General features: G+C 39.5%; 1 protein-coding gene across 1 annotated transcript; it reads left to right on the top strand.

Moving 5' to 3' along the window:
• Window positions 1-1,542: 1,542 nt before the first annotated feature.
• On the top strand, window positions 1,543-26,295 carry galnt17 (polypeptide N-acetylgalactosaminyltransferase 17). The gene is made up of 12 exons (XM_063906320.1): window positions 1,543-2,122; window positions 2,200-2,545; window positions 4,251-4,434; window positions 10,038-10,204; window positions 16,616-16,790; window positions 17,542-17,739; window positions 18,584-18,701; window positions 20,983-21,168; window positions 21,920-22,057; window positions 22,928-23,023; window positions 23,785-23,946; window positions 25,159-26,295. The coding sequence occupies exons 2-12, from the start codon at window positions 2,305-2,307 to the stop codon at window positions 25,291-25,293; spliced, it is 1,800 nt and encodes a 599-aa protein (XP_063762390.1). The 5' UTR covers window positions 1,543-2,122; window positions 2,200-2,304; the 3' UTR covers window positions 25,294-26,295.

Below are 26,295 nucleotides of genomic sequence, written 5' to 3'. Positions count from 1 at the left end.
ACAATTGTAGTAAGGTATAAACAAATGAACATGATGACTACTGGAATTGAACCTGCAACCTTCTGATTGAGAGACCAATGTAGTACCACAGAGCCACAGTAACACCTGGTAATAGGCAGTGTGGCTGGCTGTTTTAAAGGGTACATGAACAGTGGGGGTTTGAATGTAAAATAAGAAAAGAACAAAACCCTGATGAGCGTTTTAGTGTACTTTTTGTGTATTTTCGGTTAAATAAAGTGGCTCCTTTGGCAGTTTATCTAAAGGTGTGCGGCTGGTGCTTTGAGGAAAGATGAGGCTAAATTTACAATGGGCCTTAATGGAGACTTGTGAAAAGTTGTTGTCACATCCTTGCCCTCAACGGGCAGTTTTCTAAAGTTCTTTGTTTAAATGTTTTTATTTTTCAACCTAAGAAATGTTTTCCTACATTTTCATCAACAATGATGTCACGGGACTGCAGGGGTTGGGACTTATGGCAGGTTTAAAAAAAGCTCTCCTCCAACTCTGTTTTGAGACCAAAGCATTCTAGACTTAACGAGCTGCGCAACACACTAATGTTACAATCTGAAGAAGGCCTCTTTACCAAGCTCCAAACTAAGTTCAAAAAGTCTAAGAAATATAAAAAAATCTGAATACAAGTTTAATAGCTGAATATCTTGTAACCATTTTAAAGTTGGAATGAAGTCTCTAGCTGTAAGTGTGTGGAAGGAGTGGCATTTGGCACATGGTGTAGGTAAAAGAGGATTTGAAGGTTCCTCCCATTGAGTTACATGTTAAAAAAAAGTAGTTTTAAAAGCTGAATTTGAAAAAGTATACAATATTTTGAAAATGTTTAACGTTTTCATCATATGCTGAAAAGGCTGAATTTTTTGATATTTGAATGGTTTCTGTAGCTGAAAGCATGCTGAAGTTACTAAGAGCCAAACTTTATGTAGAAAACAAAAAGTTTGAGGTACTTTAACTGAGTATTTAGATTCTGTGCTGATTTATACTTACACTCCACTACAGCCGGTGTTATACTTTTTACTCCACTGCATTTGTGACAGCTTTAGTTACTTTAAATATTCACATTATTAGCTAATACATAATGTAAATAAACATTGACATAAGATATCCAGCTTCAGTAAGTCATTCAAATGTGCTCCACCTTTACCAGTTGTGATCAAATAAATAATGCTTGAATACTCATAGTCTAGCAATGTTATATTTATGATTCCCAAATGGGCAGATACTTTTGGCACTTTTTTATGCAAATACTTTGAATGCTTCAGACCTGTTACTGTATGGAGTATTTATTCAATTTAGTAAGGCTATAATTAAGCCTTAAATATGATGCTTCTTCCACCACTGGGAAATATGTGTGTAAGGGACAAAAATGTTACTAGTAGATCCTATATTCCCACTATAGGTACTACAGTGAAATATTTTAACATCTTCTCATAGTATATAATTGGCTGGGAGGGAGCACCCCCCACCCCTGACCTGCTGTGAGGTAGAACGTCATCGGATCCACTCCACGTTTTATGTTTTTTTCCCTGCGTCCTTATTAAGCGCGGAGCTGGAGAATCAGAGGAAATAACAGGCACAAACAAACAAGAAGGGCGTGTGGAATAACAGGAAAGCGCTGGTATGTGCTGATGAATGAGGAGAACATGTGAAGGAAAGCGAGGAATCAGGACGGAGCCAATTCCTTTTCTGCTGCTGCTGCGTTCCTGGAGCATTCGCAGCTTCACCGGAGGATGCTCGGTCCGCTGCTGTAATCTGGGCAGTCTCCTCAGCTGCATCTCACTGTGCATCCTACAGCGGATGACAGGTGCAGCATGATGTGCGGACAGGAAGGTTTTCCCTGAGCATCTGCAAGGGTTTCTCTGCCTCCCTCAGTCCGCATCACCGCCGACTCCTGTTAGACGCAAAGGAGGGGGAAACACTGGATCATTTGTCCACTGTTTAATTATTTACCAGAATCTGTTCCTGAACATCAACATATGCTGGTGTCTTTGTTTTACACCCTCCCGTGCATGATCTTAAACCCGGGATTGAAGTGTCGTTGACACGGATCGATGGCCAGGCAACCAGAATTTCCTCAGAAGAGGGATGAAACCTAAAATAACCCCGGTGCCAAATGGTAAGAGCGCACATTCATTTATGCTGCATTCATTATTTATATTTGTTTGAGTATTTTATACTGATTTATCCCTGCAGCTTTCGGCGCATCGCAGACCGAGGGAGCCTTGAATCTGTGACACGTATCTCCGGAGACCCCCTGTCCCCCCTCCTCCTCCTGTCCCTCGGAGCCCCGACTTTTTAATGGCTTTTGTGTTCAGGAGATGGAGGGTGTTACTGGTGCTGAACGTGCTCGCGGTGGCCGGGTTCATGACTTTCTGGACCAAGTGCAACACACGCAGCAGCGTCCAAACCGGTCCGGAGTCTCCTGCGGACGGGAGGAGGCCCCTGGGCAACGGGACGGTGCAGGGGCCCAGCATCAGCCATGAGGTGCTGCTGAAGAGGCTCAGCTCTCTGGAGGATGTGGTGTACAGGCAGTTAAACGGTAAAGTTAATATTCATGTTGTCCTGGGGTCCAGATTTCTAAATGTTTTTATGTCAGGATTAGAGGTTGTTTCATCTTATAACCACCAAAACAACATGGATAGTTTCATACTACACATTGTCATAGTCATTCCCAAGTATACATACAAACAAGTTCATTAAGTTAGATTAACGTAATATTCTCGCTTTTAACTAACCTAAAACGATTACTAAGTCCTTTTAACATAATACACTGAATTAAAGTCATAATTTCAATATGTATTAGTCTACATTTCCCACAAGAACAATTGATATTCACTACCTTAACTGAATTCTGTGTGTTTTATTTAAATGTATAGCTTCTGGTGTCCTTACATGCTGCCATTAAATATTGTAAGTGATTTCAAAACAGAATCCTGACTAAAATTGAGCTTTGAAATATACCAGTCTGTGTAAATACATATCTTTCTCTCTTAACAGACTAAAGAAGGTTTATATTATGGACTTTTTAAACTCAAAACACAAGTTTAATTTTGTATAAATTAGGTACTTTGGCCATAAAGGCCAAAGGGATAAGTAACACATGTGATAATGAGTCTAAATTAGGTTGGCTTTAAAGGTAACCCCTTTTGGTTATGATTTATGAACAGTCAAACCAGCACAGCTGACGGGAAGACAACATACATTTTAAAATGAAATAACATGTCAACCTGGTTTTTCCTCAAGGAGTCTGCAAGAATTCTCCCCTTGGGGCCCTGACATGAAAATGTCCTCCTGTAGAAGTAATGAGTGAGGCTCTTATGGGTCATAATTACTGTCCAAGTTCTTACAGTAAAAAACCTATAGAGCCAATATCTGCTGCTTTGTTCCTGTCATTTTTATAAAAAACATTTTTGCATGTTTGATTAAATTGTCTCATAAAAATATCAAACGTGGTTTGACGTAGATGAGATGAATGGATTTGTCCGATATTTCTGAAAAAGATCATATTTAGCGTTTTTTCCCCAGAGACGTTTGTTTTCAATTGACTACAGTAAAATTCCCCAAGCAGATGACTATCTTCCAAACTTTTTTTTTTAACTATCCTGTATCGTAGCTAATGGTTTCCTGAAGAGCATCCTTCCTTCAGCTGGGAGATCAGGGTTGACAGCAGAGCAGGAGCTTTCCGGGATTCAGTGCCTTCAGCAGGATGTTTGCCAACTCACAGGCATGATCAGCTTATCAGTTGAACGATAGTCACTTTAATCACTTCCACCCACAAATACGCTAGTCACACTGGGGAGAATCTTATTTATCCCTTATTTATACAGTAGAAAGCCTGAAGCTTTATTAGCAGCATGCAGCCTAGAAATGGAAAGGTTTTTCACTTTGATCTTTAAAGAAAGGGAGTTTTCAGCACTGAATATAGAAACTACTGACCTTAGTAAGAGTTAAAAATAGGAATAGGCCTATGTTACATTTTCCTATAGTGTACAAATGTCTCACTACCTGTACATGGAATTTTCTATGTGAATCTGGGTAACCACTTCTCATAATGTGAATTCAGCTCAGATGCTCACATGTTTGGACAGCCACTGTCTACATCCTGTATGTTCATGTGAGGCTGGAGCAGTGATGAGGAGGCAGGCTATCAGCTGTAAGCCACAGAGAGCATTACTAAGAGGAGAGTGACTCAGCCCGACTCAAGGATCCTGACATGTAATCTCCTCTCGTTTGCCTCCCGTCAGGTCTGTCCAAATCTCTGGGCCTGATAGAGGGCTTCGGGGGTCGGGGAAAAGGCGGCCTTCCCGCAACGCTGTCCCCCGCTGAGGAAAGCGATGCTAAATACCTGAGGGAGAAATATGGCTACAATGCGTACCTCAGTGACAGGATCTCTCTGGACCGGAACATACCGGACCACCGGCCCGGCAAGTGAGTAGCGCTTTAAATTACACTTTTAAGGTTGTTTCACAACAATAACATCAATTAAAGGAAGACAAGGACGTTCCTACTCGTACTGTGTGTATACACGGTACCACTACACATTAGGTCTGAAATACACACATGCATAATCACTTGCACTTTTTATGTAGAGATGTCAGAGCAAAGAGGTTGCCATGTTTTTGGAAAACAAACAACATGCTTATTTATTTGTTTATTTTATTTTGGTTCGTACGGGGACTTGAACCAGTAACCACCCAGTGACCCTCGGGTTCCAAAGCCAAGTCCCTCATGAACTGATTGACTGCAGCCCCGAATTATTTTTCCTCATGTACCGGGAGCAGATTCTCCCCATAGAGTAATTTGGTTTTCAGTTGACATCTCTGTCTGAGATTTTTAGATTCTTAAGGCCAGACCTGCAATGAAATTACATCATCCGCCACAGACACATTTCATCCAGGGGGCTTAAAGTGTGGTTGCTAATGGTTCATTCCACACTTCTTAATCCCTACCTATGGGGCCCTTGCTTGATCATTACTACACAGCTAGAAAGTGTTCTGATGCCAGTGGCGTAAAGTGATTAGTCGTATAGACCCTTCCCAGTCCTTGAAATATGTTATACAGAGAAAGTATTCTTGACACTCAGGTTATGCACAGAACACTCTGAAAACATCTGGTCACAGCGTGTCCTGTGCATCAACCAGACCAACCCGGATACTGTTTTTTTAAAGACATGTTACTGATCAATTATTTAAAGGAAGCAGAGTGATAGTTCAGGCAGACAAACAGAGCCAGTGGCGTAAAGTTATTAGACTTATAGATCCTTCCTACTCCTTGCTTAGAGTACACCAATGTTCAAAATCAACCTTCATTTTCAGCTCAACTGCACACCATCATTACATTTCTTTAGGTCTTTCAGCATTTTTGGTTGCCCATGACTGTTCTGAGATCTGAGACTGATATCAGTGTCCCTCACCAGGTGAAGGTTAGCTTTTGAATCCTCAAAGGCCATCATAGGATAAAATCGAAAATGAAAACATTGACTATTAAATCCAGATTGCCGATGAATCAGACTGAGACATGGGTTATACTTTATCTGCTGTAGCTTTGAGAGATTCTTCCAGGATAGATATTTTACCCTGTGAGGGAGGTGGGTATAGCACCTCTTGAGACAGTGATAGAGTTGACCATTGAGACCTACTGTAGATCTCAGAGCCGTACATGAGAAGGGGCTCGACCGCTGTCCTGCACAGATGGAGGTTTTTGCGTTCAGCAGTCATTTCACTCTATTTTATCGAGTTTATTGCATGACGCCCAGGCTTTGGCTTTTCAAGAGAGGAAATCTTTCCTGGATCCATGATGTATGATCCGAGGTTTTTGAAATCATTGATGAGTTTTCTCTGGGATCCTTAACAACACATCAAGTACACTTAAAGTTGGGTAACTGCCTCTTTCATGATAACGACTCTAAAGCCGTTACAAAATCTTTCCTCAGATATAATATGAGCAACTGGAAAAGTAGTAAAACCCTTTCTTGCCACAGTAGCTGTTTCCAGTAGCACATTTTGCCTTGATGACACCATCCGACTGATAAGGTGAAAACATGTACAGAACACTCTGAAACATCTGGTCACAGTGTGTCCTGTGCATCAACCTGACCAACCCGGATACTGTTTATTTAAAGACATGTTACTGATAAATTATTTAGAGGAAGCAGAGCGATAGTTCAGACAGAGCACTCAGGTCCCAGTTGCATTACATGAATGGCATCAGCTGGTTCACAATAACTGGATCATTCACAGCTGTGTGGAATCAGTGGACTAGTGTCATCCAATCACATTCATGCAGGTGTAAAACGCAGCTATGATACTCTACACTGTTACTCTGACTGCACCATCCCAACCTCCTCCTTATGTGCTGTATTTACCAAGACTTCATATATGCACATGTTTAAAAGGAATTCGTTCATCAGGCTGCGTTATATACCTTTATTTGCAAGTGAAGTGACGCAGAAATAGAGGGATTATATTTGTATATACATTCCCCTCATACTCTTGTACTGCCTCCTGGGTTCATTTGTCAAGCTTCTTCTGCATCTGTATGTCCATGTGTGTTTTCATGGAATGAAACATATTTTCAAATCCTTGTAAATCCATAATCATGTTTGCATTATTATTAATTAAAACATTTTCTCTTGGAAATACAAAGCTCTGTGCTTCCTCACAAATATATTTAAAGTAAAAAATGTTTTTTTTAATGTGTTTTTAAGTTGAGAGAGAACCACAGTAGATGAATGACATGCAGCATATGCAGCCAGTTCTGAATGAAAGCTAGAAGTAGCTGCTCAGGTTTTTTGCGCAGCACAGTGTTTGTGCCCTCACACACTGCTATCCGGCGGCCATCCGTCACTTTGTGCGCACATGTAGTGTTGGTTTGTAGAGCACTTCACCTCTGTCCCTTTTAATCCCTCTCTCCCTACCTCTCTGCTTCCAACTCTCATAACTGATGAAGTTGCACTCAGACTGGCCGTCGATCTGAAGGCATGCAGTACATGCACACACACCGACACACAGTGCCAGGTGTAAACTTTGGTAATAACTTTTCACTATTTTCTGACATTTTATACACCGATGAATGTAGAAAAAAACTGTAATCTTAAACTACACTGTACAGACTAAAGGGGTACAACTATCACTAACTATCACATGTACACCATCACACAAGGGATGCAAAAAGAAAAGTATGTATGTATGGAGAGCCCTCTGGTGGTCCACATGTTTGTGTGTCTGTGGGAGTGTCTGCATTAACTCATGCTTTTGCAGATAGCTCTGTGAAGTGTGTTGAATTTGCAAGCATGGTTTTCCATAAACCACATGTCCCACATTGGGGACCAAGCAAGAACTGCCTTAATATTCGGAAGTCAGGGATGATGAGAGAGACCCGGCCCGTAGTTGCCACCAATGTGTAGGTGTGTTGGTGTGTGCGTTTTGGTGGTGCTGGAGTGTAGGGATCCGAATCCAGCACTCTCATTTGTCACCCGGGGGGTCTTTTATGTTGCCAGGATCAAAGTAGGGTGTGAAGCGTGTTGGGGTGTGATATCTGCAGGCTTAGCAACAGCATGTAAGCTGGAGTCTGAGGATGATACACTATGTTCAGCTGAAGGCCCTGTCACACTGCAGGGCCTGGAGGTGATGGGGAGAAAACAAGGGAGAGGAAAAGACAAATGGAAAGAGCAAATGTATTAAATATAAGTATTTGAAAGGACTTAAGGGAGTGTTGCTTTAGTCTTTTTTCAGGAATATTACATTTATGTATCCAAGCTTTCCCTGCTATGACAATATAGCAGCATGAGTTCACTGAAACATAGGCACAGACGGCTTTAGCTTATCGTCCATAAAGAGTGGTTCAGGAAGGAATGCGTCCTAAAACCAGGAAATGATTCAGCACTTATCCGGTTTCTTCGTCTCAAAGTCAAAGTTTTTTTATTTTGTGTTATTTGAATATATAATGGAACTTTTGCGTTTGAACAGTAAATTATGAATATCTGAAATGTCTACGTGTCAAAAACAAAGAGACTAAGTGAGACTACTAAGCGTCAGCATACAGGAAATTAGCCGCCTTTAGTTTAGCGGTAGTGACGTCAAGTCATGTGACATTGATGTAATTCATCATTATGATAGCAATTTACCACATATTACATTTACGCTTCAAAACTTCTTAAGTGGTGATGATGTGGGGAGATTATCCTGCTGAACAAAACCTGAAAGTATCATAAACAAGTGTTTTCCACAAATGTTATTTCCGCAAAATTCCCATCGCTTTATGGTAGTCCTTGCAAAGCTTACTTTTGGGTTGGCCTACAAAAAACCGTCATCAGCACCATACTATGAACATATATACTGTATGATCAGGAATAAGAAACTGCAGAACATAAATGCTAGAGCAAGAGCCATCATAATTGGAGCTGCACTTGAAATGTGAGAAGTTCACACTTTCACACTTCCAATCATTCCTGCTGTTAGTCACTGCTGTTACCAGGTTACACCGATCTGCACCATCCCTGCCCCCTCCTGTTCTCACCTCTCATTACCATAATCGCTGTAGCATCTCTTGGCTTGTACATTATGTTCATGTATTCCTTATATCAGTGTGAAATACAACTGGGCGTTTTTTCTCTGAAGAGTTCCATGTTCCCCTGAGGCTTTTGTACTGCTGCTTGCTTACTTTAGGCACTCTTTTACAGACACAGTGCCTTTTTTGCAACAGTCTTTTTTCTTACCAACATTTTTCTTCATCATGTTTATGATATTTAAAGTTAAATATTCATGTTTAAAAGTCAGATATACAAAAATCAGGGTTTCCTTACAAATATCTTAAAAGGGGAAAATAAAAAACGTTTATCGCGTTTCATGAAAACGCTGAATTTATTATAAAATGACTTGTATTAAACCTTAAAATGACACTTGTGAAATATGAAGTGATGGAAGAAGTACTAAAATCTATTGGTTAAGTAAATATAGAAATATTAGGCTGCTTTTGCGTTTTCCCTTTCCTATAGTGTGTTATATAGGTTCATGTGCATGTAAATGGTCTGTAAGGCTAAAATCCCTGTGTTCCATCCAGAGGGAGTTTCTGTTCCACACACTTACCTCCGTCTGAAACGCCTCAATTGGACTCCTTTGTTAACTTCTGGAACATAGTGACAACATAGTAGCTAGCGCTACAACACGTTGTAAGTGATAGGCTAAGGAGCAGAACATTTCTAAGTGGTGACCAATCACAGCAGAGCCAGCCAGCTAACCAATCAGAGCGGACTGGGCTCTGGTTTCAGACAGAGGCTGAAAAGAGGTGCTGCAGCACAGGCAGTATGAGAAAAATAACGAGCTTTTTGAACATTAAAGCATGGAGACATGTCACAGGAGAGGCATAAAATACTACTATGAACCAGAACATTTGCAGAATAGGGCCCCTTTAAGTAGAAGTACAGAATTATTATAGGCAAAATGTAGTTAAAGTATCATTAGTAAAAGCACTCTAAATGCAGAATAGCCCTTTACACAGTTCAACATTAATAAAGACAATGATATTATTTAGCTTCATCAACAACAAATACATGTATGAGCATTTTTGCGTTGACTTGAATCAAGTATTTAGTTTTTAAAATACTGGGTACAATACTGATTCATAATATATCAGCATGTCATTTGTTTTTATATGTGGAAAAGAAGCTATGAGTTCTATTTACTTCCTAAATGTAGCGAAATGGAAGTACATGCAGCATAAAACGGAAAATACCAAATAAAGTACAAGTATGTCAAAATAGTACTTAAGTAGGCTACAGTACTTAAGTACAGTACTTAAGTACAGTACTTAGTTAATGTCATTGCTTATAGATTCCACCACTGAAAATAAGATAGTGTATAGATAAGTATGAAATGAAATAAAGGAAGGAAGTTGTTTCTTCTCCAACTCTTGCAGCCGAATCCTCCTCACCCTGCAGGATGAGTGCAGCGTGCAGAGCTCAGAATGTGAGCTTCAGGCATTGAAAGGTTTTATTAACAGAAGGTTTGCTGTGTTTGCGTGTCTCTGTGCAGATGCAGAAAGGTCAGCTACCCGAGAGATCTCCCGCAGATCTCCCTCATCTTCATATTCGTCAACGAGGCTCTGTCGGTGATTTTGCGCTCAGTCCACTCCGCTGTCAATCACACGCCGGCTCACCTGCTCAAAGAAATCATCCTGGTGGACGACAACAGCGACGACGGTCAGTGGAAATGTTCAAGGAGTCACGAATGTGGCTTTTAATCGTCCTGATGTTTACCTGCTGTAGGTGTAATCTGTTGTAGGCGTGGGGAAAGAAAAGTTCCCAGCATGCCATTTGGTTTCAAACATGCAGCTTCAGAGTCAGAATCAGAATACTTTATTTATCCTTGGGGGAAATTGGGTTTGGTGACAGCTGCTCCCTTTCAGAAATAAATTTAATAAAAATTAAATAAAAAATATCTATATCAAGTAAGTTCCTTTTAGAATGTTCAATAAAATGACCTGAAGAAACAAAGAAATGTATATAAACATTAGAAGTTAAATAAAAAATGTCCAATAAAAGTGTAAATAAAGTAGAATAAATATAGTAATGTTAACAGTAAAAATGAGCACATAATATTATTAATACAGAATTCCTCAATTTATGAAGGGTTTAGCTGCTGATGGTAGTCCTCATGGAGTTGGAGTTACAGTGTAAAAATGATGCCGTTTATTTAACTCTGGGAGCTTTAGAGGTGAAAGTGCAAAATGTGCAAATGTTTTTTTTAATTCGAACAGGGAGTCAATTTTTGGTGAATATTTTACCACATGCCCTTATACAGTAATACATTATTACGTTTGCGGTTTGAAAAAAGACAGATTGATCACACACACATACACAGATTGATCCCCCCTCAGACTTTCAGAGTTGTTTTGTTGTTAGTATGGCTGTCAACAAAAAAAAAGACAACCAGATTGCTTTCCATTTTCCTTTAGAGCCTATTGGTGACCAATTTAGCACAATTTTCAGATTATCAGGGAAAAAGCTGTACATGTAAATATTGAGATGTATTAAATTGTAAATCTGTGCGCCTATAATCCCATGCAGTTCACAATTTCCCTGCTAACAGCATGTGGTCTCTTCCAAGAGGCTCTCTCTCTCCCTCACCACAACAGGCACAACCACTCAGCTTTATGGAAACTAACGTGCAAACACGTCAACCAAAACTAATCGGTGGCTTTAAAGTTGGCCATTTTGGAAAAAAACACTTATTATTCTTGCTGAGAGTTAAATGAGAAGATCGATTCCCTCCTGCTGCCTATACGGTAAACTTGAAAACTGAAAAGTAAAATAAATTTAAAATACAGGAAGTCACTGGTCCAAGCCCGGGAGGACTGTGGTATCAATGTAGTTATCTAACTGTTGAACCAGTATTTAAAAAAACCTTCAATACCTTAAAGTCTCCTTAGATAACACATTTTCTTTGCCCATGGAAACTAAACAAACTAACTAAACATCTTAACACACAACGTCAATAGCAAAGATGCAAAATATAATTAAATATACAATAACAGACAGTGAAGTGAAATCCAATTAACTACAGTTTCATCTACTAATAGCTATTAGGATAACATATTCAATAAATTGTGAGATGCAACCGGATGAATGTTTTGGGTTGTGGAGGCACTTTTCAGGCATTTGGCAGTCTTATTGCCTGTTGGATGAAACTGTCCCTGAGTCTGGTGGTTTTAGACCTGATGCTGCGGTACCGCCTGCATCAAATTGAAATATAAAACACTGATAAACCAAGGAATTCCCAGTGTAAGTGTTAGCCTGCTACCTGACGAGACATCGATCCCCTATTGGTCTCAATTTACCTGATATAGATGCTGATAAAGGTGTAGTTGTTTGTCTGACTGACCACCGTGTTTGGACTCCTTGTTGTAGATTGAGGCCCTGTTTACACGGAAATGCTCGCGGGTGAAAACGACAAAAGGAAAATAACAACAAACATTTCAGATTATTTCCATCCGTCGGACCTTCCAGTTGCCCTAGCAGCTCCAAAAAACATCCAAGCTTCTTTTCAGCAGTTTTACCGAATCTTTACAGATGGTATTACTGATCAGAGAAGGCGCATTAGGTACCTCCTTCAAATTGTTGATGCACCAATTCGTCGGAGGCGAACCAGATGGCTTTGAACAAGACCTGGGAGAACCGTGTGGACTTGGTGGTGTTGTGTGGCAGTTTTTCACACTACCACCTAGCCGCCTGGCGTGCATACAACATGGAATTCCACACACTTTTGCGTCACCGTATGCACACAGATTTCCCCCAAAAAACACTCGTCTAAACGCGGAGTAAAAAGTGAGAACGCAACGCCACTTTTCCATTTCCTGTTCAGATCGTTTCCGTGTAAACATGGCCTAATAATGCTTAATTATTTTTCTTTTCTGACTGGCGAAGACCTTAGCATTCCTATTTACCACGATTCAAATGACAGCAGGTATTTTCAACCCAAAAAGGGTTGTGGCCTGGACCAGAGAGAAAGTGCCTATAGGCTCCTGTGGCTCATAACAAAGTAGGCCTACCACACGTGTTGCTAGTCATGAGCATGCTGATACGTTTCTCCCTGATGTGTTGCTGTATGAGACAAATGCATCAGACTTATACTATGACTTCATTGACATTGCAAGGCGATGAGCATCTCTTCGAAAAAAGCCCTGGTCATTTCTTTTGAGGAGACTCATTTGCCGAGGTGACTGATGGTGTCGAATTTCTACGGGGCACAAAGACAGATAGTGGCAGAGCACCACAATTGGATGTCACAGGCGAGATGTCCCCGTCTTATTTATTGGGCAGGGCCTGCCAAACTTGGCTTTGTGAGATGAGGTGGGGAGAAACGATTCGAAGGGAAGGAGACGGAGCCAGGCAGAGTGAGAAAGAAAGAGGAGGTACAGAAACGATAAGGAGCAAAGAAAAATGAAGGTAAAAGGGATAAAACTAAAACATAGAAACAGCCAAGGAGTGAAGGTGTGAGAATAGGCAAAGTGAAAAGGAGGGAAAGGGAATAAGAGGAGACAAATGAGATGAAAAGGCGTCAGAGAATGGGAGGGGAGGCTGAAAGAGCAAATCAGGTTATTAGGGAGAGTGGCAGAAACAGAAATGGAAAGGTTCAGAGACAGAGGCTTTAAGATGAATGAGGACAGACAGAAAGGAGGGGAGGGAGTGTACAGAGGTGGGATATCAGGATAAGCGATCAGACGGAATGATACAAATACAAATAAGAAGGAAAGGTGAAGAGAGCTAAGATAGTGGAGGCTTTAAATGACTAGACTAACATTATTATATTCTTCTGTTTTGTCAACAAATCTCTATAGAATACCTTTTGTTTTGAAGACCCTTCTCTTTCATTTTATGTTTCAGAAATATATGGTTTTCATTTGTATTTAAAACGGATAGACCATTACCTGAAAGAAAAGTGAACTGTATTTTTTGGCAGGAAATAGTATGGCACTAGTTTCAACTGTCAGTCAGGTTTACTTCAACTTGGGTGATCGAGCAACGTAGATTAAAACAAGTCTAATGTGGCAAGAAACACATGCCTGAAGATCAGACAGGTTCTAAACAAGACCCACAAAAAAAAAAAAAGGCAAACTGGGGGGGTTTGTGGGTTGGCTCAGCGGGTGTTATTGATTCAAGTTGGTCTCAAACCACGTTTAGATAGCTAACGTTGTCAGAAAGCTGTGAAATAATTTAGTCACTTTAGTCACTTTGAGCTTTAGTTGAATCCAGAAACAGAACTCGTAGTTGGAGTGTGGGTTGATAAGTTATTTTTTAATCAATCTGTAAAGCATAGATAGATAAATATAATTACTTTATTGATCCCAATTTGGGATTTTTGTTGTTGCAACCTCATCAAAACAAGGCAATGTAATTACAATAAAATAAAATAGCCTTTAAAAAGAAAGTAAAAAATATACATTTGGGACAAAAAATGTACAGAAAATATAAACAAAAACAAAATATAAAGCAGGATATTATGTGTACAATAAGTGTGAAAGATGTGGAATATTAAATAGAATAAATATAAGTTAGGTCCAGTTATCACAGCATGAAAGCTCGCCATGACCACACCCTGCTTTGCTAGCGCTATTATCACTGTAATTAGCATGAGTCTTCTGCCCACCACTGCTTGTGCCCAAAGGTTATTTAAGAAACACAACTGTTACTCCTACACAAAACTGCAGCCTAAAAGCTCTGAAAACATGCTGTAATTAAACACATTTTTCGTGCAATAGTGACTATTTTAGTCAGTAGGATCTGGATGGTACACAGTATGCGGGATGCCTCAGGGATATCATACAGTACCATTCTAATAATGACAGTCATTGCTGAGGGGCAAAGCCTCCGACGTGAGCAGGGCGTTGACATTTTTTCATAGTTGACAAATGGTTGTACTACTGTTTCCTGTTGGTTGGTAACGTCATTGGGCCCAGAAATACTTTTTCCCGTTGACTCACATTGTATATTGAACTTGTTTCTTATGTCAATAAACTGTTGAGAATGAACACATTCATTTAAATGATTATGTCCTAAATGATGTAAATAGCCAATACATAGTTATTTTAGCTCTTTAGCCATTCGACTGAGCCCAAACCGGACCTCTGCTCCAGATTGGAGGCGGGGCTTCCGTAATTGCGCATGCTCTAAGTCCCCAGATGATCCAGGTATATTATTAACTTGAGTATCAGGCCATTTTGGCTTCATGCACCACTGATAAACCTTTATAGGAATAAATCTGGCCAGCTTTGCATCCAGTTCTCCTTATATATCTATAGGTGGGGCTCATTGATTAGTTTGAACAGGTTTTGGTCAACAGTGGAGGTGTGTGGCTCAAAGTAGTAAGAACACAGGCAGTACTTGTAGCATCGATTTATTGTTTGTTTAGTTCTTTCGATGGGATATTTCCAGAACAATAAAAACAATGTGTTTGATGTTAAACCCTACACCACCACTCCTCTCCTTCACTTGAAATTGCTGCTTGGCTGGGAGCCAGCGCTCCGTCACAGAGGGGAGGAGAGTGCAGCGACGCAGAGGGCGAGGCATGCTAACAAATAACACTCACACTCTCACGGCCAGAAAGTCACCCCGCTCTGTGTGTGTGTGTGTGTGTGTGTGTGTGTGTGTGTGTGTGTGTGTGTGTGTGTGTGTGTGTGTGTGTGTGTGTGTGTGTGTGTGTGTGTGTGTGTGTGTGTGTGTGTGTGTGTGTGTGTGTGTGTGTGTGTGTGTGTGTGTGTGAAATAGATGACACAGCATGGGGAATGAGTTTGTGATCAAAAGTGTGTGGTAGTGAGAATGAAAGGAAAAGAGGCAGACAGAAAGAGATGGGAACCACAGACAGAATGAGAAATGTGTTTTTTGTGTTGGGAATTTTAAAGTGTGTGTCGGTGGAGCAGAGGAAGAGGGAGTGTGTTGATAGGAAGAGTCATGTCATCTTTCTGTTTCATTTGTGTCTGTCTCTTTATGAACTGATCATGGAGTATTTGTAGTGGAACTTTTTAGTTGGTTTTCAGTGCTGTCAATAGATGCTGCATATTTTTTTTCAAGTTGGTGAAGATGTTTCTTCATTTGCATGTGTTTTGGCACATTTGTGATTATATATTTTAAACGTTCTGAAGCTGCAGAGCCTTTCTCCTGATGGAAGTGTTTTGGCCGTTGTAACGTGTTTGCCCCTTTCTTACTACAATGTTCACTTTTGAATAATTATGGCATCTGTGGCCGTGACCTTCACTTTTGGCAATGATATCAGACTGCATCTGCATATTATTTATCGTCCTACATGTTTTTAGGAAAAGGATTGAGAGAGATGTTATCACATGCTACTGACTGTTGTAATAAACACAAACAATAACTCGTCCAAATGTTTTCTAGGGGTGAAAACGAAGCTGAAATGCTGGTTTTTAATGGTAGAAAAAAATGACATGACTCACTTGAGCCATTTGTTGTATTCATATGGTATGAGCTGTACTTTTGAATTTGCAACGTTGTCATATAGGTCAGAAGTTAGGATGAACTACAGTACTGTCCTGTGGTGCCAAACTGGAAGTATCAGGGCTTTATTCTGCTGTTCAGGACAAACTATTAGTCAATTTATTGAACATATTGAAAAAAACTAAAATAAAACTAACAAAATAATAATAAAATAGCTGAAAAATTGATAAAGCCAGGCGTAAAATTACTATTATTTTATGTTCTTGACATTTTAATTTGAAAGGGAGTTTCTTATTATCACTTCATTATCAGGAAATATCTAAAACATTCGGGGAAAAAAACAATTTTTCTCTTTCCTTTGGAAGAAAATTTAATTTGAACCAGTCTTTAAATAATTTATGAACATCCAATAAGTAAAAACATTGAAAAATGAAACTAAATGAAAGTGGTGTGTTCGGGGTAAGTGCTGCTGAAGAGATTCATGAAGATTAAAATAAACATGTATTTTTTCTTTCACTGGTCTAAAAGAGGACATGGGGCAGCGAAACATTTCAAAATCTCCAGAGCATGACAAAGGTTTTCCCCTGAGTGTGTCCCCTGGAGGACAGTGTGTCTCACCCTCACCTGGTGTTCTGTGCTGATGTTCTCTACGGACTGCAGAGCAGCTGAAGGCTCCGCTGGAGGAATATGTCAACAAGCGCTACCCCGGCCTGGTGAAGATCGTCAGGAACCAGAAGAGAGAGGGGCTGATCCGGGCCAGAATCGAGGGCTGGAAGGTGGCCACCGCAGAGGTGACTGGATTCTTTGACGCACATGTGGAGTTCACCCCGTCCTGGTGAGTAAATCCATCATCCCTTTCTTCCTTTTCAGGTAGAATGAAGAATAGTGTACAACCTATTGAATTACAAATCAGGATAACAGCAAAAACATTCATACACTAAACGTATAAAACAGACAACAGGCTTAACGAAATCATGAAGAAGAGAACAAGGTTTAGCAGGAGCAGCATGAAGGGAACACACAAAAAAGCAATTTCACACCTGAGAGGGTTGAAGATGAGCAGAGAAGGGAGGGCATCAGGTTTGAAAAAGACTGCAGGACTTATATCCCATCAAATAAAAAACATAAAGCAAGCAATAAAAGAAGGAATGCTCAAAAGCCTTATCATAAAAGTACATTACAAGGAATCATTCAAACTAATTAAACAGACGTGAGATTAGACAACATTTTTGCAACCACCCGCTGACACATTTTAGGCCTCCTCGTTTTTCCAGCTCAGTGTGTACTTTCAAGTTTGTACACAACCCAGTTCACTGGGCACAAATAGACACATGCCCTACGGAGCTGCACTGAGCTGAATCAAATGGAATTACTAACAAAGTTGCTACAACTTGAGGGAGCTTCTAACTGAAGTGGGTGAGAGAGTGGAGATCTGAGGAGAAGCTCAGCGCTGTCAGTGTGTGTGTGTGTGTGTGTGTGTGTGTGTGTGTGTGTGTGTGTGTGTGTGTGTGTGTGTGTGTGTGTGTGTGTGTGTGTGTGTGTGTGTGTGTGTGTGTGTTCATGTGTTTGTGATACTCCATCCTCAGGGCCGAGCCGGTTCTGGCCAGAATCAAAGAAGACCACAAGAGGATTATCCTGCCTTCCATCGACAACATCAAGCATGACACGTTCGAGGTGGAGCGCTACGAGAACTCAGGCCATGGCTACAACTGGGAGCTGTGGTGCATGTACATCAACCCCCCCAAACAGTGGTGGGACGAGGGGGACATATCGGCTCCCATCAGGTAGGCAGAATATATTTATAGAAACATAAAAATGCATAAAGCCTTCACAAACAACAACAAACTGCAACAAAGGTTTAGCTTAAAATGACTTTTAAAGAGGGCCTATTCTGCTTTTTGTGGTTTTCCCTTTCCTTTGTGTTATATACTGTAGGTTTGTGTGCATGTAAATGGTCTGCAAAGGCTAACATCTCTGTGTTCCCTCCAGAGGGAGTTTCTCTCCCTGAATTCTTTAATTGGAGTCACACAGTGTCTATATTACAGTGTGTGTAGTTCCATCTATACAGTGATCCATCTTTTTGGAAGAATCAGATTGTTTTATGCAGTTTATTTGTCCCAACATTATCATCCTATCATTCCCTTTGGATAAGAGAGGAAAATAACAGGGGAAATTTAAGCTGCGAATAGTATTTTTATAATCACATATTTTACCAAGATATTTGTTCAGTGTTAGATTCAGAAGAATTTAACTGTTAATAGATCTTTGTTTGTTGTCAGCCTCAAATGTGCTTTTATGTCTTTCTTTTTCCTATGGATGGAAGTATATGTATAATCTTTAAATAGATATAAAGGCTTTTGTTTGTGAAAATTATGACCATGTTCATATCGCGCACTGTATTGACTTTTTAAATGTTTTCCTTGATAGTTAGGAACTTTACTGGCTTTCTTGCCTTCTAACGAAAATAATTCAAGTCTAAAATATTTTTTTTAATGAAAAAATAAAATAAAATAAAATGTGCATGCAAACTGTTAAAATATCATGCAAAAATGCATTCCAATAGACAAAAGTGATTTCCATTCACGAAACCACATCCCATTTAATGTTCACTTGTTTTTCTCATGGCAGGACTCCCGCCATGATTGGCTGCTCCTTCGTGGCCAATCGGGACTACTTTGGCGAGCTGGGCCTGCTCGACTCTGGCATGGACGTCTACGGAGGAGAGAACATCGAGCTGGGCATCAGGGTTAGTGTGTCACCCAGTTTCCTCTTGTTCCAGCTCTCTTTACCCCTGTAGGTTAGAGGGGAGCAGCGGCCACTGTAGCGTGGCACCGCTGATGAATGAGGCCCCATTAGGAGTCCTGGAGGACCGGCCCCATGTCTGCACCCCTCAGCAGGGTAATGCAGATAAATGGGTCACATAGGGAGGGAAGGTTGGGCAGTTAGTCGTTGTACATTTTTAGAGATTGGCAATGTAATTCTGCAGTGCTTCTTCAAAATAGAAAGAATATTGAACAATTTGTGTGATGATGTTTGACAAGTAGTGTAGTTACATGTGGAATATTTGTATTCTCAACAAAATGATACAAGACATACACTCAAGTCCTAACATACCAAAAGCAACTGGAAACAATGAACAACATCAAACATAAAAACAACAGAAAATGGAAAGAAAAGTGAGCAAAAGTACTTACTCTGTTATATTTGTTACCTCCATAGAAATAACCATTAACCATTCCTCTTTCACGTATAATTCTTTTGGGGTTCATTTGAGTTTTGGTAGTTTCTTACCAAACTCCTCAAGAGAACACGTCATCATCTCTGTGATAATGAATTTGTCAATGTTGACATCAGGGGGGTTTCATCCAATAGTTCTTGATTTATTTATTCTTATTTAACCAGGAAGGTCTCATTGAGATTCAAAATCTCTTTTCCAAGAGATTCCTGGACGAGATAGGCAGGCCGCAAAGACACAGAAAACATGAACACAGAACATATCTCTGTCAGGAACATCATCATAAGAAAGCATCTACAGACAGAGTTGTCTGCATCTCGGTCATAAAAAATCACTTTAAACACTTTAAAGAGACCAGCTCCCTGAGTTTCAGCTCATGTTGCAGCTCTAAGCCAATGGAGCAGCGGAACTAAACGCCTTTTTCCCAAACTCAGTGTGGACGTGAGGGACAATGAGCAGAAACAGAACTTTTCTGACAGATGTAATTATTGCAAATAATGTGGAAGAGCACCAAGAATAGCCTTATAAATAAGGATGTGCCAATGGTTTTTCAGGGAAGACCATCATACAAGGAGCAATGGTGGTTTCTATAATACTTTGAGGTGTGCAGATAGGCGATTCTAATAATGTGCCTGTGTTGGTGAGAATCTGATCCCAAGATTTATGTATTTAGCAGCACATCTATCCCAAAAACGTTCTTTAACTCGACAAGTTTAGGGTTTGTGTTCTGATAAATGTTCTCTCTTGGATTAGTGAAGTGCAAGACTTTAATCATGAATTTATTATGAACATTAAATAAAATGTCTCGGTAAAGGGGCCCTGATCATAAGTGTGGTTCAATATCCTCAACTACCACAGGCATGTGGTTCCAGCAAGAAGCGCTGATATACTGTATGCTGTATACTTCCTGCCCTGCACCAACAGATGACTGAAACTAGCTGATAAATAAAATAAAATATCTAAAGTTAGATATATACCACACTGCTAATGTTTTGTTCCAATACAGTATACACAACAGCTACAGTGCAGTTGTTGGCAATTAAAATCTTAAATCCCGGGCCCCGCCAACAGTGTAAGATAAGATGAGATCAGATCCGATATACCTTTATTAATCCATTTTGGGAAATTCCGTTGTCATAGTAGTAACAGATTAAGAGTGAAACAGCCCGTTACAGAGAGGAGTTCACTCAGGGATAACAAGAATGTATATATAGTTAATATGTTAGTAACAGTAAGAATAAAAGACAAAAAAGACACAGAGAAACACTGAGTAGCTTAATTGATATACATACATATATGAGTGAACATTATTATGAATAAATATGGATAAATATATTTAGGTATAAGGGGCAGTCTTAAGACATGAAGAAATAAAGTAAAATAAATGAAATTGTGAAACAATGGTGCAATAAAAATAACATTAGGACATACTTGCAGATTAAGGGGAAATTAAATGTTGTCTGGAAACACACACATGAACAAACTGGACCTATACACATGGAACTATAAATGACACTTCAGCAGTGCATAGAAAGCGAACTGGCAGCTCTCAAGCTACAGGTTCATACAATATATTTTTGTCCGATCAGGACTTGAACTGGCGACCATTCAGTTCCCAAGCCCCTACACACCGACCACCACCCTCTATAAATGAACTCTGTCCATGTAATATACTGTAGTAGTAGTGTATCATGTCAGCCTGTTTTGATATTGTATGCCCCCTTGTGGCCAAACATGTATAATTGCGAGCTTTAAATTGACCTCCCTGATCTGAAACTCCCTCTGCCTGCAGGTGTGGCTGTGTGGAGGCAGCATGGAGGTGCTGCCTTGTTCCAGGGTGGCTCACATCGCCCGGATGAAGAAACCGTACCACAGTAACATCGCTTTCCACACACGGCGGAACGCTCTGCGTGTGGCCGAGGTCTGGATGGACGAGTACAAGTCCAACGTCTACCTGGCCTGGAACATCCCCATGGAGGTGAGAGCTGCTGGTCCTGAGGATAAAGCTAAAGCTTGTTTTTAACTTAAGCAGTACTTAGCTGACAAATGTACAACCTTTCATTAACTGGGAATAAGTTGTATACTTTTTTTAAACCTCGAACAATCCTGAACCATTTGTAACTGCAACTACTTTGCACACTTTATAATGTATTGATATATCCAATTTTGTATAGTTATTTACTACTAGATGGTTTTCGAACATATTCTATATATTTTTATACCGTGTGTCTTTATTTTGTATTCTCTTTAGATATATCTTTCTATTCTTAATGAAGATGTATGTACTGCATTTTTATTTTAACTTAATTTTCAATGTCTTTTTTACATGTTGCTGTTGCAAGAAAAATCTTAATCCAGGATCAATAAAGTATGTTTTATCTGAACAAAAACAATAATACATTTCATTTCTATAGCACACTTTAAAAACAACGTCATCTCAAGGTGCTTCACAATGTTATGAGGGAGAGAAAAAAGAGAAGGATGAGACAAATGCAAAAACGAAACAAACTAGGCAGCTTTGTTTTAAAAAGTAAAAAAAAAAGGTTAAAAAATAAAATAAAACGCTAATCTAATTATGTAATGTACACTAAATATTGTGCTAGTAATCAGTAGACAATAGCAACGTTTCTCTTAATGTTCTGGATCATTATTACAACTGTTCAAGTGGTAAACAGAAAAAGTACTCTGTAAAGCAGAGACATCCCATAATGACTCCTGTGCTCTTGCAGAACCACGGTATTGATTACGGAGACATCTCTCAGAGGGTGGCTCTCAGGAAGAACCTGCAGTGTAAGAGCTTCGAGTGGTACCTCGACAACGTTTACCCGGAGATGAGGAGGTACAACAACACGGTGTTCTACGGAGAGGTGAGTCAGCACAAAACACATGAAAGAGAAGCTTTGATGAAACCACTGAGAACCGATGAGTCAGACAAAGATTAGACAAGTAAATCCTGAGGGCTATATAAAGGAATACCTCATAGAGTATGTCCCTGGACGCTGTCTAAGCTGTGTCGTTGTAAAATTATAAAGCATGATTTGTTTAGAAATGTTTAATCTGCATTTGGATCCAGGTGTTTTTATCTTACATATTGATACATGCACAACATGCTTACTGACTGACTGTGAACAAGATTACCTTAATACTGTTAATATTAGGACTTTAAACAAAGAATTGTGCCCATGAGATAAAGTGGTGCAGTGATGACGAATTGAATTACTCCAAACAGGAAGTTAGCATCACCATGGCCTCAACAAAGAGCAATGATTTTGGAAATTTGCAGAACATTAGCTCTGTAGCAAACAAACATGTATGATACTTACACATTTTGTTCAGCAGGATAATCTCCACATGTCAACACTACTTTATGATTTGTGAAGCCTAAATCAAATAGCCAGAACTAAAATGCTAATGTTAGGCTATGAACTAACCACATCACGGTTGCATGACTTCATTTAACCACCGCTAAGCTAAAGGCGGCTAATGTTCTGCGTGATGAAGATTAGTGGTCTCAGGTAGTCGCTTTTTCTTACCACAATTATTATGTGATAGAACAAACCAGAAATTTCTTAAGCTTGTAGAATAAACAGACCTTATTTCAGGCATTTAACCAAAAGCATTTGACTTTAAGACGAGGGAACAGGAAGTGGTAAAATGCTGACTCATTATCAGGTTTAAAGAGTCGTTCCTGCACCATTCTATAGAGCTTGATTTTCAAAGAAGCTTCTTGATTTCAGATTCGTAACTCCAAAGCGAGCCACCTGTGTATGGATCAGGGTATGAAGGAGAACCACACAGCCACCCTGCACCCCTGCCACGGCTGGGGTCCTCAGGTATGTTCACCGGACACTGAACCTAATGGCCTCAGAGTCCATCTCTCACCACTGTCTTTGCTTCCCTCTTCCTGACCCACACCACTCATTAGTGTCTTCTAGCCAGTGACATGATTTACAGCGGTGCCTCTCACACAGGCTCAGCTGGAATCCTCTCAGGAGAGAGTTCTGCTGTCAGGAAGAAATGTTTCCATGTTGCACTTTTTGTGCTGAAGCGCTGAGTCAGCCATTGTCAGTTCCTCAGCGCTTCAGCCTGCGGGGCGTCTCTTTTCACTCACAATGGTAAACAAGTGCTAAAAGCTAGTACAGTATATGATGTCATCTTTTTAAAATCCTTTTCAAACTATGCAATTCAGTATTAATATCTTACTAATAATAAAGCACCTCTGTAAATATATAAATACGATGTACTTCAACTTGTGTTTATATTTGTATTTTTGTTCTATTTTGTATTTTGTCTTTTATTGCACAATTGTACTTTGACTTATTATGCTTATATAATTATTTTATTTATCTTTTTTTTGCCATTTTACCTAAATATGTTATGTTATAGTTTTTGTTTTGTACGTTTTTACTTTATTTGAAATTCTTATGTTTATTTAAATATGTCTATTTTATTTTATTTTCGTAAATGCATTTTTTATTTATTTAATTCTAAAATAGAGAAACTATCAACAAACCCAATTTCCCGACCGTGATGGTGATTGTGATGTATGATCCCCTCAGACTGCTGCCTGAGTGCTGTCTCTGTGTCCCCACAGTTAGGACGATTCACCAGAGAGGGCCAACTGTTCCTGGGGCCCCTGGGCAGCACCGGGGACGACACCCGCTGCGTGGTGGATGATCAGACCAGCAACATCCCTCAGCTCCTCAACTGTGACAAGGTGACCAACGTCAAGCAGAAGATGTGGCACTTTTCTCAGGTAAGGGGTAGAAAGGAAATAACGAAACAACAGATTGCTTTTTCTCCAAAAAAGATGAATTCCACTTTACTGGGTTGATCAACATCCTTGTGGTGAATTTCTTTATTGTCACATCACTAACAGTGAAGCATTTGTCCGCAATGAGTTTGTTATTGTTAACCTCCTGCCAACAAATGTGTTTCAATTATATTTCTCTAAATATGTGCACGACCGTTAAAGTTTTAAATCAGCACTTATATTGATTTTTCTTTCTTTCAACAATGGCTATTTTAAAAAGGGATAAAATATTAAAACCCAGATTCCAGTTGTGTGAATTCTCCATCATTATTAATCCATGACTGTGGAATTTAGCTTTAAATATTCAGGGTAGCTCTTTCTTTGGGTAGTTGGATCGAAAAGGTTCAAACTATGATTTTTCACTCCGAAGTCAATGTAGCTGATATTCCTATTCATCGTCCTCTCAGACATCTGATTCATTGATAAATACATTTTTTGAAGTATGCCAGCAAAATGTCATTTAAAAGTAAAGTATAGTATGTCATGAACATATCATGAATGCCCTTACCTAGTATGGCATACCTTTTTATATGAAAAACGTCATAGTATGCCATAAATTCATTAAAAACTCTGTACAGTATGTTATTAAAAACATGTCAAACTAATGCATGCCATAATACATTTCCAAAATATTATGTTTGAAAAATGGCAAGAGAATAGTATATATATATACTTGTCATATAAAAAGTCATAGTATAGCATATCATAAACACTAAAGTATGTAAACATTTGAGAGTCTGATACTAATATGTGCCATGCCAATGTTGTTATAGTGTAGTTTGTCATTAAAAGTCATAAAAGTCATAAAAGTCATAAAAGTCATAAAATATTATTTAACAAAATCTGTTTCCCATAAAATGTTTTGTAAAGTGTGTTTTAAAAATGTAAATGTGTCATAAAAAATAAATGCATGCCATAAGTATATTGTGTTTTAACAAATTTCTCAAAATATTTTGACACAAAAAGTCATGGGATAGAGTAGATTAATATATTGTGCCTTCAACAGAATTCCCCAAAATGATATTATTACATTACCTGAGGATAATTAGATGAGAAACATCTGTCCCATTCCCATTCAGGCCTGGATGGGGTCACATCCTGTCACATGGTATGCTTGCTTCTGTAACCCTGAGGAACGTCCTCTCTCTCCCACAGAATGAGTCCATCATAAATCGAGCCACAGGGCGCTGTCTGGAGGTGGTTCCGGCCAACGTCTATTTCGGCCATCTGCTGGTGCTGCAGCCCTGCTCTGGGCAGAGGTGGGTTATCAGGAACACCATGAAGCAGTAGTGGCCATTTTCCCTGAGACCACGGATACCAGGGGCCAATATTAAGAGCTGGCCCCTGAGATCAGCTCTGTCGAGGTCCAGCGGACGAGGCAGCGGCTCCTCATCTTCTCCAGAAACGACAGAGGAGACTTCTCAGTGAAACAAGGCTTGTGAAAATGTTTTGTTTTTTACAAAGCGGACATTTAAAATAATGCAAGTTTAGCATGAGGACTGTATCTCCCTCCATCCGACCACTTTGATGTGACGTTGCCATAATTCCCGTGCCACTCCTCTGCCATGTTTTCAGTTTTAAGGATGGATGTTCTGTCTTATACAGTATGGGGGGAAATAGATTTTTTATCTTCATCCTCAAAATGTGTCTGCATTGTTCCTTTCTGGATCATGTTACATCTTTGAAATATGTAAAAGAATAAAACCCCTGGGATTACAGTTTCAGAATTCATCGTAATTTGTAGTGGGCTTCGTTAGTGGATTTTATCTTACCTTGAAATTAAGCATTATATTTTGCACATAAATGGCCCAAAGTGATTTTTACTTTGTTCTAACAGGAGCATTGACCCTGTTAATATCTATAATTTAAAGAAAAAGGCATTAACAATTAATAATACTTGTTGTATCCGAGCCTTATTGTTTTGCAGTCATTGTGAATCAGTAAAAAAAAATCATATAGTCGAGGGCTACCGAGCTGGATCATAGTTTTATATGTCGTGGATATCTTTTTTATTGTCATTTTTTTCCCATTGGATAGCACCAAATGCAGTACATCTTGTAGCATGATTGTAAGTACTGTATGCACACGGGACAAAGAATGCCATAACTGCTGAAAAACAGCCACAACTGACCGGCTGCAGACACACAGGAGACCTGCAGGAGGAGAAGTGCACAAGTGTATGGATTGGGGAAATGCTGGAGGCTCTTGAGGCCAGTATTATTATCGTAATGAGATGTATATGATGTCATATATTCAATTAATTCAGTGTCATCAGTTGGATTTTTGCTTCCA

Source organism: Eleginops maclovinus, chromosome 18 (genome assembly GCF_036324505.1).
Source record: "Eleginops maclovinus isolate JMC-PN-2008 ecotype Puerto Natales chromosome 18, JC_Emac_rtc_rv5, whole genome shotgun sequence".
Lineage (NCBI taxonomy): Eukaryota > Metazoa > Chordata > Actinopteri > Perciformes > Eleginopidae > Eleginops > Eleginops maclovinus.
This window is presented reverse-complemented; position numbering and strand designations above follow the sequence as displayed.

What these genes read in the sequence shown, in the direction of transcription:
- galnt17 (XM_063906320.1), top strand. Translation starts at nt 2,305, where the DNA reads ATGGCTTTTGTGTTCAGGAGATGGAGGGTGTTACTGGTGCTGAACGTG. An exon ending in GACATATCGGCTCCCATCAG is followed by an intron (nt 17,740 to 18,583) that starts GTAGGCAGAATA and finishes TTCTCATGGCAG; the next exon opens with GACTCCCGCCATGATTGGCT. An exon ending in ACATCGAGCTGGGCATCAGG is followed by an intron (nt 18,702 to 20,982) that starts GTTAGTGTGTCA and finishes CTCTGCCTGCAG; the next exon opens with GTGTGGCTGTGTGGAGGCAG.